The 21,357-nt window shown below is 40.1% G+C and overlaps 2 protein-coding genes across 3 annotated transcripts; one reads left to right on the forward strand and one right to left on the reverse strand.

Annotated features, from left to right (window-relative positions):
• Positions 1-2: 2 nt before the first annotated feature.
• LOC145910659 (single Ig IL-1-related receptor-like) lies at positions 3-8,591 on the reverse strand. The gene is made up of 11 exons (XM_082997847.1): positions 8,466-8,591; positions 6,778-6,846; positions 5,573-5,694; positions 4,896-5,064; positions 4,516-4,662; positions 3,912-4,055; positions 2,510-2,617; positions 2,325-2,434; positions 752-905; positions 439-554; positions 3-142 (listed from the first exon to the last, which is right to left on the reverse strand). Exons 1-11 carry the CDS (start codon positions 8,554-8,556, stop codon positions 35-37), a joined length of 1,338 nt encoding a protein of 445 aa, XP_082853973.1. The 5' UTR covers positions 8,557-8,591; the 3' UTR covers positions 3-34.
• A 1,309-nt stretch (positions 8,592-9,900) lies between these two features.
• On the forward strand, positions 9,901-21,038 carry LOC145912489 (aspartyl/asparaginyl beta-hydroxylase-like). 2 transcript variants are annotated; one of them, XM_082999969.1, is made up of 17 exons: positions 9,901-10,011; positions 10,541-10,584; positions 10,707-10,830; positions 11,699-11,755; positions 11,826-11,881; positions 11,953-12,042; positions 12,115-12,157; positions 14,384-14,546; positions 14,955-15,042; positions 15,574-15,652; positions 15,916-16,052; positions 16,691-16,882; positions 17,191-17,328; positions 18,076-18,211; positions 18,362-18,461; positions 19,421-19,549; positions 19,964-21,038. In XM_082999969.1, the coding sequence occupies exons 1-17, from the start codon at positions 9,963-9,965 to the stop codon at positions 20,112-20,114; spliced, it is 1,776 nt and encodes a 591-aa protein (XP_082856095.1). In that variant the 5' UTR covers positions 9,901-9,962; the 3' UTR covers positions 20,115-21,038. The 2 variants fall into 2 exon arrangements, with proteins under 2 accessions (XP_082856095.1, XP_082856094.1); XM_082999968.1 differs by lacking the exons at positions 14,384-14,546; positions 14,955-15,042; positions 15,574-15,652; ... (5 more) ...; positions 19,421-19,549; positions 19,964-21,038 and adding an exon at positions 12,493-14,190.
• Positions 21,039-21,357: the final 319 nt, after the last annotated feature.

Here is a 21,357-nt window from a genome sequence, read left to right on the forward strand (position 1 = left end):
AAGGTCTTTGTCTGTGGATAACAGATTACTGTCTCTACGCCTGATCTGTCCCCGCAGTAATGGTGTAGAAGTCTGGGCGTGCATTGTATTGCTTCACGGCAATGTTACGAGGGTCTTCCCCCTCGTCGAACACAAGTTCAGCCTGCAATAATTCGGAAATTCAGCTTGTAGACAAAATTGTTTCGGTTAGTTGCTTGCACAGCAATTCGCATATTGTGTTTTACAGTGTTTTCTTTTACGTGAGTCGATATAATTTAAACATGCCTCAAGTCATAGAGCCGCGCTTTTTCGATATTCTTCAGTTATAACGACAATACTTCCGATAGGAAACCCTTCAAAAATTCGTAGGTTTTATTGTATGATCCGATATCGACCCTTTCGCAAAACACTTTTTATCTCTCGTCTATCCAATGTCTGTTTAAACTTTAATGTCCTTACGTCATCTTCCACTTCCATTTCTTCCATAGTAAGATCGTCGTGGTGATTCTGCACCGTCGTTTTGTTGAAAGTGTATTTCGTCGCCGTTCCGCCGTATGACTCCTTGTCGGAACGAACTAGAAAAGTGTTGTTGTAGTTTAAGACGAAAAATCTTATCCTTGCATCCATGTAAAAGTTCGATGTGTCCGTTATTACATTTGACATGGTTATTTACTACCGTTCAACTGTCAGTAGAAAACCTGAAGCGTTACATGCGCTGGATGTCGTGGGTTCGATTCCCGGCCATTCAAAAAACAACAGTGTGCCTACTTACGAGAGTGCGAATCGATATCTTCCACGTCGCTCAGGATTGGTGCTCGCATATCACGTGACTTGCCGCCATGACGACGGGGAGCGGGAAGATATGTTCTGATCTGGCGGAGTGTCTTCTGTTTTTCCTTGTCGGTCTGCACCAGCGGCAGGAATATCTACGTGCAAGGAACAAAGGCGGTGTGACGAGGCATAAGGTGAGCCGATTGGGACCGTGTTGTTGCCATATCCGAATAATGACAGTATTGGAGTGTGTAATCCGTGAGGTCAGCGTCTCAAGGAAAATGTCAAATCTGCAGGAGGCTTTGGTCCGTATTGTGTGGCCTCACAACAGCGCGTGACTGCGAAACAAAGTTTTCGTGTTGTGGAATTGAGTATTACCGCCACACCCGACTCGCAGCAGCAAAGGCAATAAGGTCATTACGTCATTTAATGAGAGCACGCGGCCAAGGCGTGGTCCACTTCAAATTTGACACAGTTCTCTCGATGAGGCCTCCGCGCTCTTGAGAATTCTAAAATGTGCCGCTTTTGTTGTGACTGCGGACCAGACGATATGCCCTCTGCAGTATTGCAGCCTGCGTATTTTCTGAGAACCTTTCCGTATGGTGGTGATAAGGGAAGCCCGCGGCGGCGCGAAACGCATGATGTTGGCATTTCCGAGAAAAAACATTTAGTCGCGGCCCAGTTTAGATGGAAAACGGCGGCCTGTAAACAACTTTCGGATTGCGTCCTGCACGGCTGCCAAGCATTCAGAGCGGGCTAAGCTGCTAATTGATGCGAAGTTTGTTTAATTGTGTACCGGAATGTCGGGTCAGAGAGTCACAGCGTTCTCTTATGGACAATATTTTGACGGGAGAAACGTTCCGATGGGTTGATTGATGAAAGCGCACCGTTTCGGTTTTGTACATCATGATCCCTGTTTCGTTTCCAAGTCTCGGAAACCCACGGGCGAAATTACTAGAAGTCGCTTGATAAAAATCGCGCGGGTTAATAGCCTTGTATTCGGTAAAAATATGTGTAAAGACGGTGTTTATTTACCCCAAATCTCGCTCAAATAAACACTACGTGGGAATTGGGATACAGGTGATTAATAGCTTGGCAGTCTTGACCCAGTTTTTGCGGAAAACAATACCTAGAATTGTTTGTAATCCACCAGTGCTACGCGCATATTTCTGTGGATCTGCATGGCCGGAACATCCAGGGTAAAACGATCAACACGGCAACGTTGCAATTATAATCATGTTGAACCGCAAAGTCTCGGGTTCGAGGTCATCTTACGCCGGTGCGGATCTTCATGCGGTTGGAAGAGCGGATTTGGCGGCCAGACTACTGGAATTTGATACAAAAACACTTTCCGGCGCCATAACAACAACTTTACGTGATGACATTTTCCTGTTGGCAACGCAGCCGTCGGAAAAAAACGTTGATTATGCCGCTGGCAAAATAAGCTGTTTTTAAATATTTTATTCTTCATACCGCGGTGGATAAATTGGCATGATTTGAAAGTTGTGTAACAATTAGTGTTCAAACTTTCTAAACGTTTGTTCTCCATCATATAATAGTTTTTATTGCCTCACCTTTGGAACGTGATCAACAAGAGAACCGACGGAGTTCAACTCGCGTTGTATTGTCAAGTCGCACACAAGGAACACCATCGGCTTGTTGAGCTCCAGGAGCTTACGAAGTCCTGGAAACACACAAAAGTGACGTCAGACAGGGTTAATGCGCCACTGTGCGGCAAGCAGAAGAGCTGCAGTCCGACCTTCGGTGAAGCAATACATGCACCAGTCGTTGGTCATATACGTGGCGGTGAACATGACGACGAGCACGTGGGAACGGTGCATCTTGTCCTGGACCCTTTGAGAATAATCTAAAAACATGCGTAAATTAGTGTATTGTGTCCAGCAAGCAATTGGTTTAGGTACTAGCTCAACGTTGAGGAATTTTAACTGTGAAAGTGAAAGAAAAATTGTAGGGAGAATTTCCAATGATACTGAAGTTGTTGCAGAAACCCACTTATTTTTCTTAAAGAACCCCCAGCCAACGGGAACCCAAGTGGAATATACTCCTCTGTTTATGGCGTGATAAACCACCCCCGTAAACCGTTAAATGCGAAAGTAACCTTACAACTCGTGGATATCGTACAGATACCACTGAATAACCCGTCACTATTTCCTTATCGCCGTTTCAACTTCACACGGCAACCCATGCAACATTGCACGGTCGCACGGCATACCGACCCATAATTGTGCGGTCAAAAAAGCGGTGACCATATAGAGACAAGGTGCCGTGTCATGTCGCCCGCATCGCCTTGAGTCCTCGGGTCGGCCTGGCACGGTTTAAACGTGCAGGTGTAGAATTATTGCCTTTGCAATTGGGGCCACTCTCACGCAATCCTGTTTGCTTGCTTGCTGTAGTAAGTTTGTGCATCTAATCTTACCCATTAATCACTCGTCTTGGCACGACAGCGGCCAGTAGACGGTTTGTGACTCCTACACAACGGCGACGTCTTATCGCTTTCGGGGAACACGTGGTATATGATGTTGGAATGTCGTGTCATTTACTTCTTCCGCATATGTGTTTCGCCACGCGTTTACCGTGACGATTATAAAGACATTACAGATAGGCGAAAATTGGGTGAGAAGTCGCGACTGCTGTCCTTTCGAGGCAGCATGGTTTATCGTTAACGATGAATTCATAAAAAAACAATATTTTACACAAGTTTTTTTTTGTGAAGCAACATCTGCTACATTAAAAATGCATTTTTTTCTGCTTTCTTCGCAACGTCGCCGAGGCCAACGTCATAATACGCACATAAAAAGCCAGAAATTCCCCAGTGGCAAGAAATTTGACCACCGAAATTACGGATGTGCGCCCACATATATGATATGTAGCAGTGATACAGATGCAATGCTGCAATTACTGTCACAGGATTTTTGATTGAAATGGTTTTCAGTTAAATAAGGCGGTGACAAATATGTTTAAATTTGCGAAGGTTGTTTGTGAAGCGTTTATTGAAACTGTCACAGAAAATTTAACTTTTGGTCATAAATGTTTTATTTCAATTTAAAGAAAAAATATTAATATCTTGTATGACTTAAATATCACGAGTTGGCCGTGACGTTTGATGGTCAAATGTGTGAAGTTGTTCAACAAATTATTACCCAATCTTGGAAGGAGGTTTTCGTCGTCGGTGAAAAACCTGTATCCGTGCTCCTTCTTCAGCACATCAGTGACGACACGCTCCAGTAACTTCCTGTCGCCCTCGTTTTTTCCTATAGACACGTAAGCGTCGAACTCGAGTCCATCTGCAAAAAAACAATCTCGTTACGATACTGAAGTTCATCGTCGCCAATCACACTTTGTTCCACATCCAATTCGTGTTGGAATTTTCGCACCCACCGCTGAGGAGAAACTCGCGAGTTTTCCTGGAAACCCAGCGTCTGTTGTCGCGCAAAACACCTGGTATTGGTCACGTGACAGGTAGGGCTGCGGTAATTGGTCGGAAGCCCGCAGGTTTGTTGTTTTATTCCAGGCGCATCGTGAGCCACATCACGGGGCAACGACTGCCCGAGCCCCGCGAAAGGCAATTTTCGGAGGTGGGGTTGGAAATGACCAAACCGCACTCGACGAACTGTGCCAACAACACGTCTATAAATTGCTTTTGCGACCCCATATCTCCTTCGAATCGGAGTTTTCGTGCGAAAACAAGATACCCATCCTATCTCGCGTGTTTTTGTTCCATATCGCGGATTTGTTATGATTTACCGTTGTCGCCAGATGGCGCGCAAGTGTCGCGGAACCCGAGGTAAACTTGACTTTTGTACTTTGAGACGACGAAGAGAGTCGTCACAAGGAGAACGGCTATGACGACGAATATCAGGAAGCCGCGCAGACCGCTTGACATTCCGCTTTCTAAACAAAACGGGTTACAGTTGCTGAAAATAAAACTTGAAAATATTATCAGAAAATTCGTGAGGTGTTTAATCAATATGAAATACATCTCAATCCGTTTTTACGAGTTGCAAAACGGAGCTTTAATTTTTATCCAACATAATGTCGAATGTGTGTGTCACATAATACTTAGTATTAATATATTATGGCCTATACAAAATGGTCATTAAACATGCACTCAACAGTTCCCACACCTTGTCCCTCAACTAAAACGATTGTGACTTTTTGCACGCAGTCGCCGCTGAAGCAGTAGAAGACAACTTGAGCGTCCTTCACTGTTGGTGGTTGAACCACGTAACCCCGTTTCAAACTGCCAGTGAACTCGCCATCGGTTATTTCTTTGCAGTCGCTGTTCATCCACAACTGTTGAAATGTGGGTTATTTGTTTATTTTTAATGCAGCCTTTGTCTGAATAAATAACACTCTTCGTTTTGGAGCTGACCGCTGCTTCAATACTCCTATAATGTTGGTGCCATGCTTTACTGTAGTCCTAGAATGTTTGTGATTTTTTCGGCAAATGGTGACATTTTTTTAGGTGATTTTTATGCACGATGTTACAAGGTTTGTTTGCTTAAAATCGAATTTCCCAATAAAACCACACACAATACATTGTCGATCAACTTTTTTTCTTGGTATATGGGTCGGGCGCTTGACCGATGTTTCCACTTGCCCGCCCGCAGAATTTTTTTTGACCACACCGGGATTTGAACTCCGGATATCCTGGACACGAATCCCCATCAGGTATTGGTATATGGGTCGGACGCTTGACCAATGCTGCCAATCACCGCCCCCGATGTTGTCAATGTGTAATTTACCCAGAATCTTAGTCTCTACCGCCACCGGGCGGAAGCCATATTTATGTAAATCATACCACTTCACTTTTGTCGCTTCCACACGCACATAAAACGACCGAACTTTCTGTTGTGTTGGCCTCGTATGTTATGTTCTCGGTGGCTTGGCACTGGTTCGTTGTTGCGCTTCTCGCCGACCTCTCTACAAATGCACGAATAAAGTTTTACATTGTATGAAGTGATTACTGGGACTGCCTGTAGGTTATTGGACAATCGTCCAAAACTCCTATATGTATTTCCGGGCTTCATCTGCATTCCTAGTCAAATACAATTCAAGACCAAACGAAGTTGTCAGTGAAAGATCTACGCCTAATACAAATATTCCTAGTCACTGCATAAATTATCGAGGTCAATTAAACGACGATTTAAATGTCACACAACGGGTGTTGCCAACTGGTCGATCGGTGACTGATTAAGATTTGTCCCATCGAGACAGGAAAACAAACATAATTTCCAATTTTTTAACAAAGTTTACTGTGTGAACTAAAAACTTTTATCACTTGAAAAACGTGTTCGGATTTGCCGTTACTTTGAGCAGAACATTGTGTTTTGTTTACAATAACGCAGCATAGTCCGGTAATGCAAGGACGCTGTTCACTTACATGCAGTTTCTCAAGCGCAGAACGGTTGTTTTGGGGTCAGAATCAAAATGAAAATATATTTGTTGTTGTAGACGACAAGTAACTATTTACCTCAAGCATTTACTAGGAGTCTAACAATTTACAATTAGGGCGCGCAAAATGTACACCCATCAGGTACAACAAGCATCCTCATACAAAACAGTTGTTATTCGTATGTTATTCTTGGGTACAAATAAACACATTTAATAAAATCCTGGCGCACATGTCACCGTATAATCAATACTCGTGTGGGCACTTGAGTTTTTTGGTAGCCGAACACAAATACACAAAGCGCCTGTAATGCTATTGACTTCTGTCGCAGACTGCAACTCGGCCAGAGGAATTCCTACCTTCGATGGAAAAATATATGCACCTTCACATGGTCGAGTGTGTTAAAAAGTTTAGACCCGTTAACAGGTAAGTTGAGCACCCCTGTTGTATAACATCCAAGAAAATAACAAGAATCGTGGACTTGCGGCTAAACGTACAGACTAAAAATATTCCCAGATTAAATATACAGGGTGTTGTCTATAATGTGAAGGATGACTGACAAGATAGAAAATATACGATATGTTTTGGAAAGCTTAAAACCGCATTGTTTTTACCTTCGGGGAAATGACTGGACGGTTTGTTGAAGGACAGACCATCGTTCTTGTTCGGAAACGTCTCGATTCCTGCAAACAGCATATACTTGAGCAACTAAATATCGCTCAAATCAAGGGCAGCAAACAAACACTTTTGTTTGTTCGGCCCAGAAGTATGGGTTTATTCAACTCTCGAACTTGTAGTTTTGGAAGAAAATCGACCTCAGAGGTTGGACAGTACAACTAATTTGCGATGCAATTCGGGCTTTTCTACTTTGCTTTCTCATTTATTTGACATGTTTCGTGCTGAAAATTTAATTTTAGGAATTTTTTAACCTCATTCGGCCCACGTCCCTTAAACCATTGTTTGTTGGTAAGGTATTGTGCGATTGGCAAAGTATCTGAAGAATTTCTGGCAGTGAAAGGGCACATTGTTGTTGGGCTAATGTAGTTTTAACGACTGCACCAAATCCAAAGGGAAAGCCATTGACATCGTTGTTTGTCCTTTGCACCAGCTATCAAATATCCTCTGTTTGATGCTATATAGTATTATTTTCTACACAACATTCCAGCTGTGTCCAGCAAGGTTGTGCAAATTTCGTCCAAGCCGCGGGGTTGGAAACTCCCTTTAACCTATATTTGCGTCCAGTTTTGTGAGCGTTTTTCCGCGGCAAACAGAAACAGGTTGTAAAGCTAACCGATTAAACCCGCCTCTCGCCATATATTCTTTAGACGTAATATTGATTCCAGGAAGCAGCAAATTCCAAATTCTAACGTTTGGCATTTTTATTTTGCGATTTCAATGCGTTTTATTGCTCTATAACGCACAGCGTCTTGTAAAATAGAACGTTTTAACTCTGGCTGAATTTCCCTTTGAAATTTCCATCTATTTTCCAGGCATGTTCTCTCGAATCGCCCAAGTTACAACAGGTCATATAGGTTTTTTAAATTATTAAAACCAGATAATTACAGCTAAAGGGTAAAATTAAGCATATTCGTTTTGTTATTTAACGTCGGACTGAACATGGCGGAATAGAACGTGCAGCGTACCAATAGATTTTCCAATTGGTATTAACCAAATTTTTAAAACCACTAAAATGCAAAGTCAACCCAGTCCAAAATATGGTCACATGTATTGCAACAGTTCCTCGACCTCCCTAAAAACGATTTATGTGAGTAACTTGTCACTTGAGTAAATATGGAAAACCAACGTTGTGTTTGCTATGAAGTGCCATGACATCATCCTTGTGCACGATACTATGTTCTTAAACGTTCTACTTTTTGATGCATAATTGTACAAAAACCATTCCTGTGTTACTCATGTTGCACGTTAGTCATGCATGTTAACTGCTTATTAGTATTTATTTGCACCAAGACATCAGGGTTTTAGGGCAAACAGTTTTTCCGCTGTCAAATCAAAGTTCTGGCAAGTTTTGCGTCGGCATTGGTGCATCAACTTTCCCGATTGAAATATAAACAACAACGTGCTTCTTTTGGGGCAATTCAAGTTTACACATAGTTAAGGTTTCAGAAACTGTTTGATTTTTCCCGATTTTTTCAATGCAATATTTGTGCTAAAAATTTTGAATGAGATAGCATTCTATTTCTTGCAGTTTCATTCACCAAGCGATACTAAGTGAAATGCTCGATTTTCTGCATTTTCCAACTAAACATTATATTCCAAATGTACATAATGATATATCACTTACCTTTAATTTCAACTACTGCAAGAAACAGTACCAAGACAAGTAATAGTCCTTTGAAAGTAGTCATGACGTTAAAAACTAGACAACGCAGCATAAAATAAAGCAGCCCTTTCCTCTAGTGCGATTTACCTGATCTGTACTTTGGCGCGTATTAATGTTTAGCTTGACGTTTGCATTGTGACGAAACACTGAATACACCGAGCGACTGAAAGGAAATCGGAAAAGCGTTTGACGATAGGCTACGACCGCAAAAGACACACAACGGTATCCCCGGTACCTGGTACGCAGTTCGTTTGTAAACTGGTTAGCAATTCATTGCAACGAAGCATCCACGTAAACTATTTCGAAATTTTACTGTCCTGTTGACATATTTGTCGTAGTGCGTGAGAAAAGCCACCCACCAAATTTTACAATGTGAATGTGGTAATATCGAAAAAGGCATGTGATTTATAGTGGCCCACAAAATAAAAACGCCCAGTACGTTTGTTTTAATGTTAGTAAGTTTGGTAAAACACAATGTGGATCTGTGTCTTGCGTCATGATAATTTAAAATCACATTTTGTGCTAATACCCAAAGGACTTTTCAGAAACAGAAGTTCCATGACGATGGCTAAAACCAAATTGGTGTAAATATTCTGATAAAAATGGAGAAACTTTTTTACCAAGTCGAATAGCAAAATTCATATTATCACATACTTGCAACTTCGTAGCTGGAAAGTAACTCCACAGTTTCAATTTTTCCGCAAAATCGTTGTACCTCTATGGTGTACGTTCAATGATTTGGAATTAATCTTGCGCATTGATCTCTTCAACAAAAATAAACTGGCGTCAGAAGAACGAGCAAAATCACTCGCTTTGCGTCTGCAATGGGATGTGGTTTGTTATTGAGACAGCTGATAACTCGGGTAATTGAGTCAGTTGCTAGTATCAGGAAAGGAAGCTTGGTTTGCATGTGAAAGTTCGATAACTCTTTAGAAAACGCGATGAACAACTATCGGGTGACAATTACGCACGGCATAACACATTGTACGCGCACACGATCGCACAATTGCTGCATTGCTGCCTAATGCAAATGTGTGAATGTATTGGCCCAACTGGTACAACAAGATTGGTCAGTATTTTATATGAAGTTGGTAAGTGGGTCAATTGACTTGTTATGTTGTGGGTCAATATACCATGTTGGACCAATAACGTAAGATTTGCAATAGTGTTCCCGCTGGCGACTGGTGTTGACTGTGTTATGTTGTGCGTGTCATTGAATTGTGTTAACATTATACCATGTTCCAACTGGCATAAATTATTGCCATTTTAGTGGAAGATGCAGCATACTATTAATATCTGTAAAGTGTCATTTGTAAGGCAAGTTAGTGCAATCGATTTTATGTGTGTTTTAACAGTCTGCAATGCAAATGCCCAACACACATACTTTTTTAAATTCAGGTGTGTGTTTAAATGGATGGTTAAAGTGAAATAAAACTTGAGAATAGTTAAAGTAGGACCATGGCACATGGTGAAGCAAAACCACGCAAGCGAAGAACCAACCAAAAGGGTAACAACAAAAACCTTATTTTTTTATTTTTAAAATACAGATGCATGCTTTTAACTTTATTTGCAGTTCACTGCAGAAAAAAGCTACCAGCACAGGCAGTGAGAAACTCATCAAAAAGACATTATCACTAGCAGATCTTTTTTCTTGCCTGCACTCAAGTGCTGACAGTAATGTGTTCCACAAGCCCTGTTATCTGTTCAGTCAGTTAGTCTACAGAGTTGAGTGGTTTTTGTCATGGCTGGTTGGTTGGTTTGAGAATGCAAAGCAGTAGCGAAAATAGAATGATGGGGCACAGTGACCTTCGCAGTCGAGGATCAAAATACGACATGACGGAACAAGATGATTTGTATGGTATGACAAATATCACTTTGTAGCGAAGTTTTTTAGTTTTGTAGTACATCTAAATAGAATTGGCTGTAGCAGCTGCAGGTTTCCTTTTGAGTACAAGTGTGCATGTCCAAAATAATGTTCCCACTCCTTGCTGTTGTTTGGATAAGTAATTAATCTCAATTGTATCTTGTTATTGCAGATCAGGCGGAAAGCAATGGAAAGAGTGGGCGTATAGATTCACAGGTGTAATGCGGCTTATCAAAACAAGTCCTCTATCTACATGACTTAAATGTTTTTGATTTCGCAAATTTAATTTTGAAAAAGTATATTTTTTGTTATGTTGGTAATACTGTTTTTGTGGTTAGGCCTCCACACCTGTCAAATCATCATCAAACTCCATACTTATTGTTTTACTGGTAATGGTGGCTTTGACGTGGGGTATTGCTGCCACCGCATACTTTGGCATCATTGATTACAGGGCAGTTGTAGGTAAGTTCGATTCCTACTCTGTGATTTTAAATACCATTGTTCTATTAGGTGCTTATCATGCATCTAGCATTGCCTCCTTAGAAATGGACCTAACTATATACTATTTGCCATAATGCCACCACAATGATAACTTCACACATTCCTGTGAATACCTCTTGCGGGTATTTTTTGTACAGCTGTGATTGGAGTTGCACATTCATTTCACTTTCTGCACTAAGAGAGACTGATAGTGCATCGACATGTTGTTAATAAGCTTTTACATTCGACTGATGTTCACATTCATTCATTATGATTAGTTATAAAGTGTTCTTTTGTGGGTGTTTTGAAACCATGACAACTTGCACCTCAGACAGAAGCTCATCTGTATCATCTTCTGAAGTAACTTCCTGTCTTTGCATTCTCAACCCTTTGCAATACCAGACCTTTTACCATCCACTCCGCTCACTTGCCGATTTTCTCATTTTCATCGACGACAGCCTCAGTGGACTTTTCAAAACTCGAGGTCGAACACTTTGTGCCACTTTTCGTTCTTGTGCTCTGTTCACTTTACTTCAATTTCCCTATCTTCTCTACTTTTCTAATTGCAGAAAAAGTGCATTACATCGACAAACGACGTCCTATTGCTCTAACCTCCCCTGTTTCTAAAACTTCTACAAGTATGCCATTATCACAATATATTTCTTCTCGCAAATACCCTAAATTACAATGCTACTTATTACAATGGCATTTTTATAGTTTAAACATAACCTTCTACGTAACATCATTCCAAAACCAATTACAAATCTTGGTGTTATTTGGCTGTTTTGTTCCAAATTCTCACATGTTAAATCCATAGGTTCCATAAGTTTTAAATGATTATTTGCCTCAGGTTTAAAAACACTTTCATCACCATCTGTTGAGACAAGAAGCACTAAAGCAGATGCAGGTGGGCAGCATTTACCAGAAACATCTACCCAATATCTTCTGTGGTTTATTTTACATGTGCTTTTTAATAGGTGTCCCTAAAGCTCAGGAATCTGAGAAAGTTTCACCCCAAGATAAAGAAAAAAAAGTAAGATTTTGCACAGTTTGTATCTTGTGTGTGTAGTTTTCAATTTCAACATGCATTTGTAATTTCTTCAGGACATGGCAAGAGAAAAGCAAAACGATAAGTCTGAAAAGCCAGATGGAAAGCAAGCAAAGTCCTCTGATGGAAAAAAGCCAAGCCAAAAGGTAACTAATCAGAAGCTGTGTGAGAGAAGTGTGCTTGAACTTAAAAAATATTGCTAATTTTTTTTTACCCAGAAGAAAGACGACAAGAATTCAAAACCAGATGAAAAAAAGAAGGGTGAATAATGGTTGCATATTTTTGTCAAAAACTTTGTTAGGTGTTCACATTATTATATATTACTTGTTGGGTAAGTTAAGGATCATAAATGACAATTATAAGTTGTTTGAACCATGATGATGCACAAAACTATATTACCAACAACAACATGTAACATGCAATGAAGGAAAGCAGAAAATTATTATGTCACGGATATATTTATTTGAAAGTAATGTCAACGAAAGTCAGAAAAATATTCCTTTTTTCTCTGCTCATTTTCTAACTCAACATTTTCCCTCCCTCTTTTTCTTTCTTTTCTACCTTCCCTGTTCCCTCTTTCACCTCATTGTAACCAGATAGATTAAACGAAGCCCTAACAACCAAACAATGGCTGGACAAATTGAGTTCAACTTTCTCCAATCCCGTGAATGGAAATTTGTCAACCAGCTTTTTGATGGGTGTTTCTGTGGTGGGGTTTCCCCGCATGTTTCGCAGTGTGCCACAACCTCCGACACCCAACAAGCTCAAAAGTTGCAGAATGGTTAACTGCGATGTCAAAATCAAAAAGCGTCCATTTTTGCATTCTGTTGGGGCTGAAAAATACATGAAGCAGTCGAATTCTGGACTAAAAACCAGTGAATCTAACAGTGGAAAAGTATCTGATTTTATGTACAACAGACACCCTACTTTTGGTAAATTAAATTCTCATGACACCCAAGTTGATTTCGACAAACAGAAATCTGAATTTCGTCCTACTGTTCTTGCTCTGCCAGCTGAAAGAACAAAACAACGCAAACTTTCAACAAGAAAGTTAACACCAGTGGCACTTTCGCATCCACTCAACAAATCAAAGCGTATTTCACAGGTTTCTCGTGCCATGAAAATTGTTACCTCGACTTCTCTTGACAAGAAAGTGGTTGCTGTTTCTCGCAGAAAAAATCCAAAAATGGATCGCAAAGTTTCTAATACTGCTGCTACGAATTCTGTTGAACTAAAACAAACGGCAGTGACTTACAAAGTGAGGGCATACGTCAACTCCTATCCATGTGTCAGAAATAAAAACAAAAAAAGGAAGACGTCTATCTCAAGAATTGTTGGAAATCCGATTGTATCCAAATCAGTAAAAACAATCCCCAAGAAGCAGCAGCTGCCCTCTGGTGAAAATTTGGTTCAACCTGCTACTTTGAACGATAAGTTAATGCAGAAACAGAAATCAAACAAAAAGGTCCCATCAGTCCCGCATGCATCTGTAAGATTAGTTACAAGAATAAAACGAGAAATCCACAGACATAGAAGTGTCTCATCTATCATTTTTGTCAACAAGTTGATCAGCAAAATTTCACGATCAAAAGGTGTCCTGGATTCCAAACTAATGGCAACTGGTGGGAAAACGGTTCAGAGAAAAGGGCATAGAAAACCATTGAAACACAAAGCTGTTCCAGTACAAATTTTATGCAAAAATGTGAAGAGGATTTATGTCACCGCAAACAAACAGACCGATGACCAGTTCAGTCACACACCCAACAGTTTTATAATCAACAATCTTTCCAATCTTGCCAAACAGCTTCTCCACTCAATAGATGATATCATATCTATACTAGGCAAGGCAATCCGAAATCCCAAAACCATTTCACAAAACCCCCGGTGCATGATGATTTCCAATACAGTTGCAGAATATGTTGAAAATACATGTACCAAACTAGCTAATATTTTAACAGCGGAAGTTAGCAGAAGTGTTCGCGTTAGTGTTTTTGTGACTCTGCTTTTGATCCTTTTATATCATGCCCTTGTCCTTACAGTAAACTTTGTTTTTCCTGAATAAACCAAGCTGTTATTTTCACACCTTTGGCGTTGACTGCTTGGTCATCTTTGCTTTGCTTTCCATGTGATGGAATTTTACAATGTAGATTTCAAATGGTTTGACTGTAAATTTGTTGTTTATATTTGATGCCCTTAAATGTTTGTTCCATGCCGCTTTGTAGAAATGCAAGTGCAAAGTTAATTGTGATGTTTTTTGTTGAATTGTGCTTCATGCCAAGCATTAAATAAATAAGCTGTGCATTAAACTATCTGTCAGGATGATGTAGATATTCCTAAAACTTTACTTTCATCAATGTAGTGAAGCGTGATTACTTGAAAGTAAGTATTGGTCATTGTTGATATGCCAGTAGATATTGTTGATTGGCTAAATTGTGTAAATGTAATTTTTTTGCATTTTTATAAATTGTGCCATGTTCAACTCAACAGAAAAGCCCAAGAAAAAGCCGAATCCATTTACATCTGAGAAAGACAAACCGATCCTAAACGACCTAAAGGCTGGAGACAAGTTATTGAAAAGTGGCAAAGCAAAGGAAGCTGAGCAATTGTTCAGGAAACTGATCGAAAGCAATCCTAGCAGTCCAAGGGCAAGGTAGTATTTGGACTCTAATAATAGTTCTACATGCATTACCTGGGGGAGGGTGCTCTAAACATGACATGCGCGAATTCTGTAACTCCCTATTTAAAGAGCTTATATCCCTAGACTCTTTGTCTGAGTAAATTAATTATCGGGTAATGGATATTGTAAGTGACAATCAATGGAAGTAGCCACATCTGCCACTGACCATCTTTCCCAGTGTTATGTGACTTAATATATGCAAGAAATTTATCACAACAAAGGAATTTTATGCAAAATAAAAAGTGATTGATTTTGTGCTATCTCAAGGTGTTCAATAAAACTGTTGTTTCACCAAAACCCCTTTGAAAAAATACCCAAAAAATATAAAATTAGGTTTAAAAATATGAAACTAGACTTACTAATCTACAACAAATTGTACAGGTTTGGCTTGGCTGAAGCACTGAATGCATTATCTCAGCAACTGAAAAGCAATGCTGTTTTGCAAGATTGCATCAAAGTTTATGGCGAGGTAACTTTGCACCAACCCTTCTACTTCAATTTCTTAAACCATGCAAAAATATTGCATTTGTTCTATGTTAACAAACCAGTGGTAAAAATTGTTATAATCTTTTCATACATGACTTGTGTTTGGATTATATTGCAAAAAAATCATGCATATTTGTTTGTGATTCATCTCAATCGAATTACCATTACTTAGCGGTTTAATGCCTAATTATGTGCTGGCATTTTTTACAATAGAAGTGTTTGGTGTCCTGACAGAATAATGAACCTATTTCCTTCCTCCGATTAAATATGCTGAGTGTGCACACAGTGCATGACATTAAGCTCTTCCATATTGTGGCCAAAGTTTCTACTTTTTTTGCCTCTATAAACAGTGAGCTTCTGTAGGTAAGTAGGTAGAATGCAACCCCTAATACTAATTATCACCAGAAAACCACAATTACAATATTGTTGTATACGACAGCAATAAACTTGCTGCAATACAGTTGTATGTGGGAAGTTTGCAATTCAAGTTTAATGGATTTGTTTTTATTCACAGGTCCCACAAATTCCAGGTTGTCCTGCTGCGCTGAAGAGAAAATCTCTCCTAACCAAAGCTGATCGGGAGACATTTCTTGGTAAGTTGACAGTTTCAAATTATTAACATGGTTTGAAATAAGGTTTTGTACCACGTAAATGACAAGCATTACTGTAACCCACCCACAAAAATGTATTTTGGTGATAAACCTACTTTGATGGTCATCCATCCACACATTAAAATTTGCATAAGATATAATTAGTACTATGACTAAAGTGATTACTGGGCAACAGAACACCAACAAATAGAATTATATAGTTTTGAGCAGCGATCTTGACCACGAGTATTTTGTTTTCTGTGCAGGTCATTTAAAATCAGCCCTTAGAACACTAGCTATTCTGGCCAGGGAATTTCCAGAAGATGCAGAAGTTCTAAATAAACTCGGGGTTGGCTACCTTATGATTGGAAAGAATGACCAAGCAAAAAAAATATATGAGACGGTGAGTGCTCTTCACCAAAACTATACAACCTGTTCTGTTGACGCAAAAGTGCTTCAAACTTGCCTGACAGGGAAAGATCGTCCCATCGCACAGGCCCTTGGCAATCACAGTATCGCATGATCTTTAGGTTTACCAGCACAACAGCCAAAGCATTGTAGCCAAGTGCGATCCTGCCTTGTCTGGCAATGTCGTGAAACACGTCTGCGTCGTCTTATGCGGTGAAAAGAGATCCCTTACGTAAATGTGAAGGTCGCCTGGCAAGTTGTGCGCCAGTGTATCTTGACCACAATATACCCCCATAGTCACTAAGCTCCTTTAGCTCGGTGAGCTTTTTTTCAGATATCGCTTGTCGGGAAAATAGCTAATCCAGTTGGTGTGTTGCAATAACTCTTGACGATTTCTGCCTCGTGTATAATTATACCACAATCAAGAAAGCATTTATTCCCGGGTATAATAAAACCCATTTGAATAAGACACCGAGGATGCTTTTATTTTTCAAGCGAAATATATTTGTCACAAATGCCACAAATGACTGATTTTAACCCTGAAACAAACGTTTACGTGTTGTAGTAAACCTATACATTTTATACAATAAAAGTACACGTTACCACCATCTGTACACTGTTTTACGATTTTAGGTCCTGAAATTTCACCCCAATGATGGGTTTGCCCTCACCCACTTGGGTTTCATCGTGAAGAACGAGGGTGATTGGGTGAGGGGGGCAGAGCTACTGCGTCGGGGAATTTCGTCCATGGAGGAAGGAACTCAATCGGGAAAGTTTTACTTTCACCTGGGCGACGCTCTCCACAGAACAAACAGAACGAAGGAGGTATGAAGTCGCGGCTTGATAGTTTAATGCTGCTGCGAACAATTAAGAATATAATGGAGAGTAAATACTATAACACAAGCGTGGTGTTGTGTCTGGAGATGGAGGTCTACCCGAGTTTGGTACTAAAAAACGCGCTAATATTGTTACACTTCCAAAAAGAAATAAGTTACAAAGAGAAGAAACGGTTTAGTCTGAACACAAAAGAAATTATATTTTCAACACTTATTTTACTGCCCCTTGTAGTTTTTACGAATAATAAACAAGTTCAACATTGCTGATAAGTTGTACTCAATTGTTTTGCTCTTTAGGCCGAGGAAATCTACTCACTGGGAGCAGAGCGTGGATTGTTCCGCTCCAAATACCAGAGATCTTTGTACAACGTCGAACGCCTTAAATCGCGACCATTTTGGACAGCTAAAGAAACTGGTGCTGCGGATTATATAAAAGTAAGTCAATGGGTTGACAGCGTAACATCTTCGACGCGCATGAATGGTCCCACCCTTTATTATGTGTGTCTGTGTACCACTGAATAATATGGGACTTTGTTTCCTTATTGAGGTATAGGCTTGTCTCGCACCGAATTGTGTCCCCGTGGTGGCGCTGTTGGGTTTAATGAGGTCAGAAATAGTTCTAAATTTTCACATCTGAGCTCCGACGCTGGAGCCTTTGTATCACCCTTGTTTACGATTGCGATAAATTCAACACCTATTTCACCGCCAATATCTCGCTGCCAATGATTGCGTTGTGTTGGTCCAATGTTATGTGATTTGTGATGGCGCCGAAAATGCGTTGTGATTCGTTGTTCTGTTCTCACCTTTTCGTTGCATCTTAAACATGAAAGCTAAAGTTATGAAGTTGTTGGTTATCATATTAATGTAGACGTCCCGAACACATGTCCATGTTCAGTGCAAGGTCGACTAGACAGCGAACCAGGCTAGTCGGGTAAGCAGGTAGAGCAAGTCAAAATCGAATGAGACACAAGTTTCAGTCGTGTGACAACATGTTGAGTAGGGGTTGTACTTTTACCGTTAGAATTATTTTAAAAACATATTGGAAGGTATAGTTTGTAGTTATGTTTTGTATATGCACAAAAAGTGTTGCCACAAGCTTCACATTGCCGTCTCATTTTTAAGTGGCGATTGTGACAATTGGCAAAGATGATCGCTTGTCATTATCAAGTTATTATTTGTAAGAAACTGGAGCAGAACTGGAAGATAATCCGCGATGAGGCGTTGAAGGTGATGGATGTTAAGAAGGGATTGTTCCTGGAGGAGGAAGAGGGATTGAAGAACACCGGAGATTGGAGACAATTTACTCTCTTCCAAAAAGGTGCAATCAATTGTCAAGGAACACTCGCGCTTGTGGCGTTATTATCTCACCTCAAGCTTTTGCAATTTCAACAAACTAAAACATCAGTAAAACTTTTTAGCAATATTCGGATTGTTACGTGCGTCCAAATTTTTCTTACTTCTTGTCTAGGACAAAAAACAGCAGAATGTAATCGTGTTCCGAAAACCTGTGCCCTCATCGATAAAATGCCCAACGCCAAAGGATGCAAACGAGGACAAATTAAATACAGGTAGGGTTTGACTGAACGACGCGAAAGCAAAACAAGCATATCACAGCCCAATTTTGCAACCACAACATCCGCACAAACAAACATCGTGTTTGTCAGTGCTGGTGTGTTGCGGTAAGCGGCAGATACAAAACGCTGACACATCACATGTGCCAACAATGGTGAAAGTGAGCATAAGGCACGGATGTACAATAATTTCCTGCTGTTAATACAATGCTTTGCATTATTCACTCTGATGTTTTTGATAATTTTATGACAATGGCAAAATCTCTATATGTCTGAGAGTTGTTTTCGGTATGTCTGAACACAATTGTAAACACGCAACGCAAACCATAATAACCTCCACATAATGTTAACACCGCAAAATAAATGCGTATAGTTTTATGTCTTGCCTAAAGTAAAACTAATTCTCTGCATATTATGTAAATAAACTACAGATACGAACAGTAAAATTTTACCAGTAGCTATATCCCCAGTCCTAAACCAAGTTATACAAGAAAAAGTCCAAAGTCATTTGTCGTATGTTTTTTTCTGATCTTTATATTTTGCCTGCAATTATACATCGTCAGAATCACTAACTCATATATAATCCTAAACCAGTAATATTTCATGCAATGGCATGTTTGGCAGGATCGCCCCACTGCGCAGGTCCTTGCTTGGCGATCACAGCTATCGTATTGCGCACCAGTGTACCTTGGCCACAATATACCCCGTGAAACCACTGAGCTCCTGTAGCTCAGTTGGTAGAGCGTTGTGCCTGGTTAACCCAGGGTTGTGAGTTCAAACCTCACCGGGAGTTTGATTTTTCAAATCTTGCTCCGACTTGTCAGGAAAAAGTGGCTGATCCAGCTAGGCTGCAATGCCTGGGCTGCCAAGCCTGTAAAGCTAATAATCCTAAAACATTAGCTATTTTGTTGGTGTCGCTGCCTCATTCAAACGACTGTATTATATCCGTGTTTCAGTGTCATGATGCCTGGGACCCACGTGTGGCCTCACACTGGGCCAACCAACTGTAGACTGAGAATGCATCTTGGTTTAGTGATTCCTAAAACTGGAGACGGAGCAAGACTTCGTTGTGCTGATGAATATCGGTAGGCCTTAAAAACAGACCTTGCGATGCAGTGGGTCGCTGTAATAGTAATTAACTGCTTGTGTGTAATGGTGGTAAATATTTATACCAAGGAATGATTACACGGCTAGTTGCACAACCTATTACTTGAAAGGTGTGGGGCTTTATGATTTACCAGTGGGTGTTATCGTCGTAAAAATCATTCCCCAAATTTGTAATGTGACATTTGATGCAGGGTTATCTTTTTCAAACATAATTGCAAAGTTTACAAAACAAACAAAGTAGATATTCTCATATCAATATCCTCACATGCAAAGCCAGGGTTATCCAGTTTAGTTGTTAATTTCGACCAATGCGTGTATGTTAATGAATAAACTATGCCACGTAGTAAAGTATGGGAAGTGAGCCCAGTATTAACATCTGTTCGTACTCGTAGAACGTGGGAAGAGGGAAAAGTTTTGATTTTTGATGATTCGTTCGAACACGAAGTTTGGCAGAACGCCGAATCCTACCGACTTATTCTCATTGTGGATGTCTGGCACCCAGATCTTACCGAGAATGAACGACGGACTCTGTCGCCTATCTAGACTGGGTGTGATTGTCTTTGTTTAATCGGGTTCCGCGCCAAGCAACCTGGTGAAACTGTACTATTACCTTAACTTGTATTTTTAATGTAGTTCAGCATTATGATTTTAACCCGCTTCTTCATATGATACATATACACCTGCACATATACCGCTTTACGTTTAAGTACATTATAAATATGTCGTCATGCTCTTAAAGACATTTATAAAATGCTTTAGTACCGCCGTAAGCTTGCTCTTGCCCGCACTGGAAGCTGTATGTTCTTACAAGCCTGCTTTAAACCTTTTTGTAACCTTGCACTTACACAAGCAGTATGTCTACCTTTACCTGCTGTACACGCATAATCACACAAATCTAATGCAGCGCACAATATCCAAGGGCAAGAATTGAAACTAACAATTCCATGAAGCTGTCGCAACGTGTTTCTTTCCTTTCCTAAAAGTGTGGCAGTCTTACTTGCTTGTGTACAAACTCATATTTCAGCATGTTTTATTCTTCGTGTGCTATCCTCCCCCACCACATACATCTGTAGATAGAAAGTATTTATTTGTACAATTGCAAGCGTAGCGTCCGTCAGTCCGTTAAAATTGTCCGCCTGACAGCATATTTTGTGCGTTTATCAGTGAACTTCATCTTGTAGTAAAAACACGTGTGTTTATTTTATACATTGATAATAATAATCATCTGTAAGAAATCATTGTTTTTGTAAAATGTCAAAAAGCCACCGCTTTTTTGTGCAAAGTTGTACCTGCATCCTTCCGCTGTTTTTTAAAGAAGCCATTTTTTCGAATGCAATCGATTTCCGGTGTTGGTGAACTTTTTCAGCGTTCCATTTTCCCCCAACAGCTCTCCTCACTTTGTTGTCGTTCAATCCGAGTCTTAACGAGAAAATGCTTCAAACCCAAATAAACGGTGCTTCCCCGCTGTCCGACAAGCCACGCGTTTCAAGTCTGATTTTTTCCATTCATATATTTCAGCTGGTGCCCTTTTGACTTTTTTTACCCGCTATATTGGGAAGCTAAAGACACCTTTGCAACCCGAAGATCCAAAATGTACGGTTACACCTGTTTATAATCCTACGAGCTGAAAACCCGAAATGCATTGGGCGAATTGACTATCACGTCAATAACTATATTTAGTCAATTAAAGTTGCAATATAGTTATATGCAGTTGCTATTGATGAACATACAACAGAAACGTGGTGCCGTGTGCGAATGCAAAGCGGGAAAATTCACCCAAATACGA

The sequence above is a fragment of the Ascidia mentula genome, chromosome 8, assembly GCF_947561715.1.
Source record: "Ascidia mentula chromosome 8, kaAscMent1.1, whole genome shotgun sequence".
In the NCBI taxonomy this organism is placed as follows: Eukaryota; Metazoa; Chordata; class Ascidiacea; order Phlebobranchia; family Ascidiidae; genus Ascidia; species Ascidia mentula.

What these genes read in the sequence shown, in the direction of transcription:
- LOC145910659 (XM_082997847.1), bottom strand. Translation starts at nt 8,556, where the DNA reads ATGCTGCGTTGTCTAGTTTTTAACGTCATGACTACTTTCAAAGGACTA. An exon ending in CATGTATTGCTTCACCGAAG is followed by an intron (nt 2,435 to 2,509) that starts GTCGGACTGCAG and finishes GTGTGTTTCCAG; the next exon opens with GACTTCGTAAGCTCCTGGAG. An exon ending in AGATATCGATTCGCACTCTC is followed by an intron (nt 555 to 751) that starts GTAAGTAGGCAC and finishes ACACTTTTCTAG; the next exon opens with TTCGTTCCGACAAGGAGTCA.
- LOC145912489 (XM_082999968.1), top strand. Translation starts at nt 9,963, where the DNA reads ATGGCACATGGTGAAGCAAAACCACGCAAGCGAAGAACCAACCAAAAG. An exon ending in GTGGGCGTATAGATTCACAG is followed by an intron (nt 10,585 to 10,706) that starts GTGTAATGCGGC and finishes TTTTGTGGTTAG; the next exon opens with GCCTCCACACCTGTCAAATC. An exon ending in ACCAGATGAAAAAAAGAAGG is followed by an intron (nt 12,158 to 12,492) that starts GTGAATAATGGT and finishes CATTGTAACCAG; the next exon opens with ATAGATTAAACGAAGCCCTA.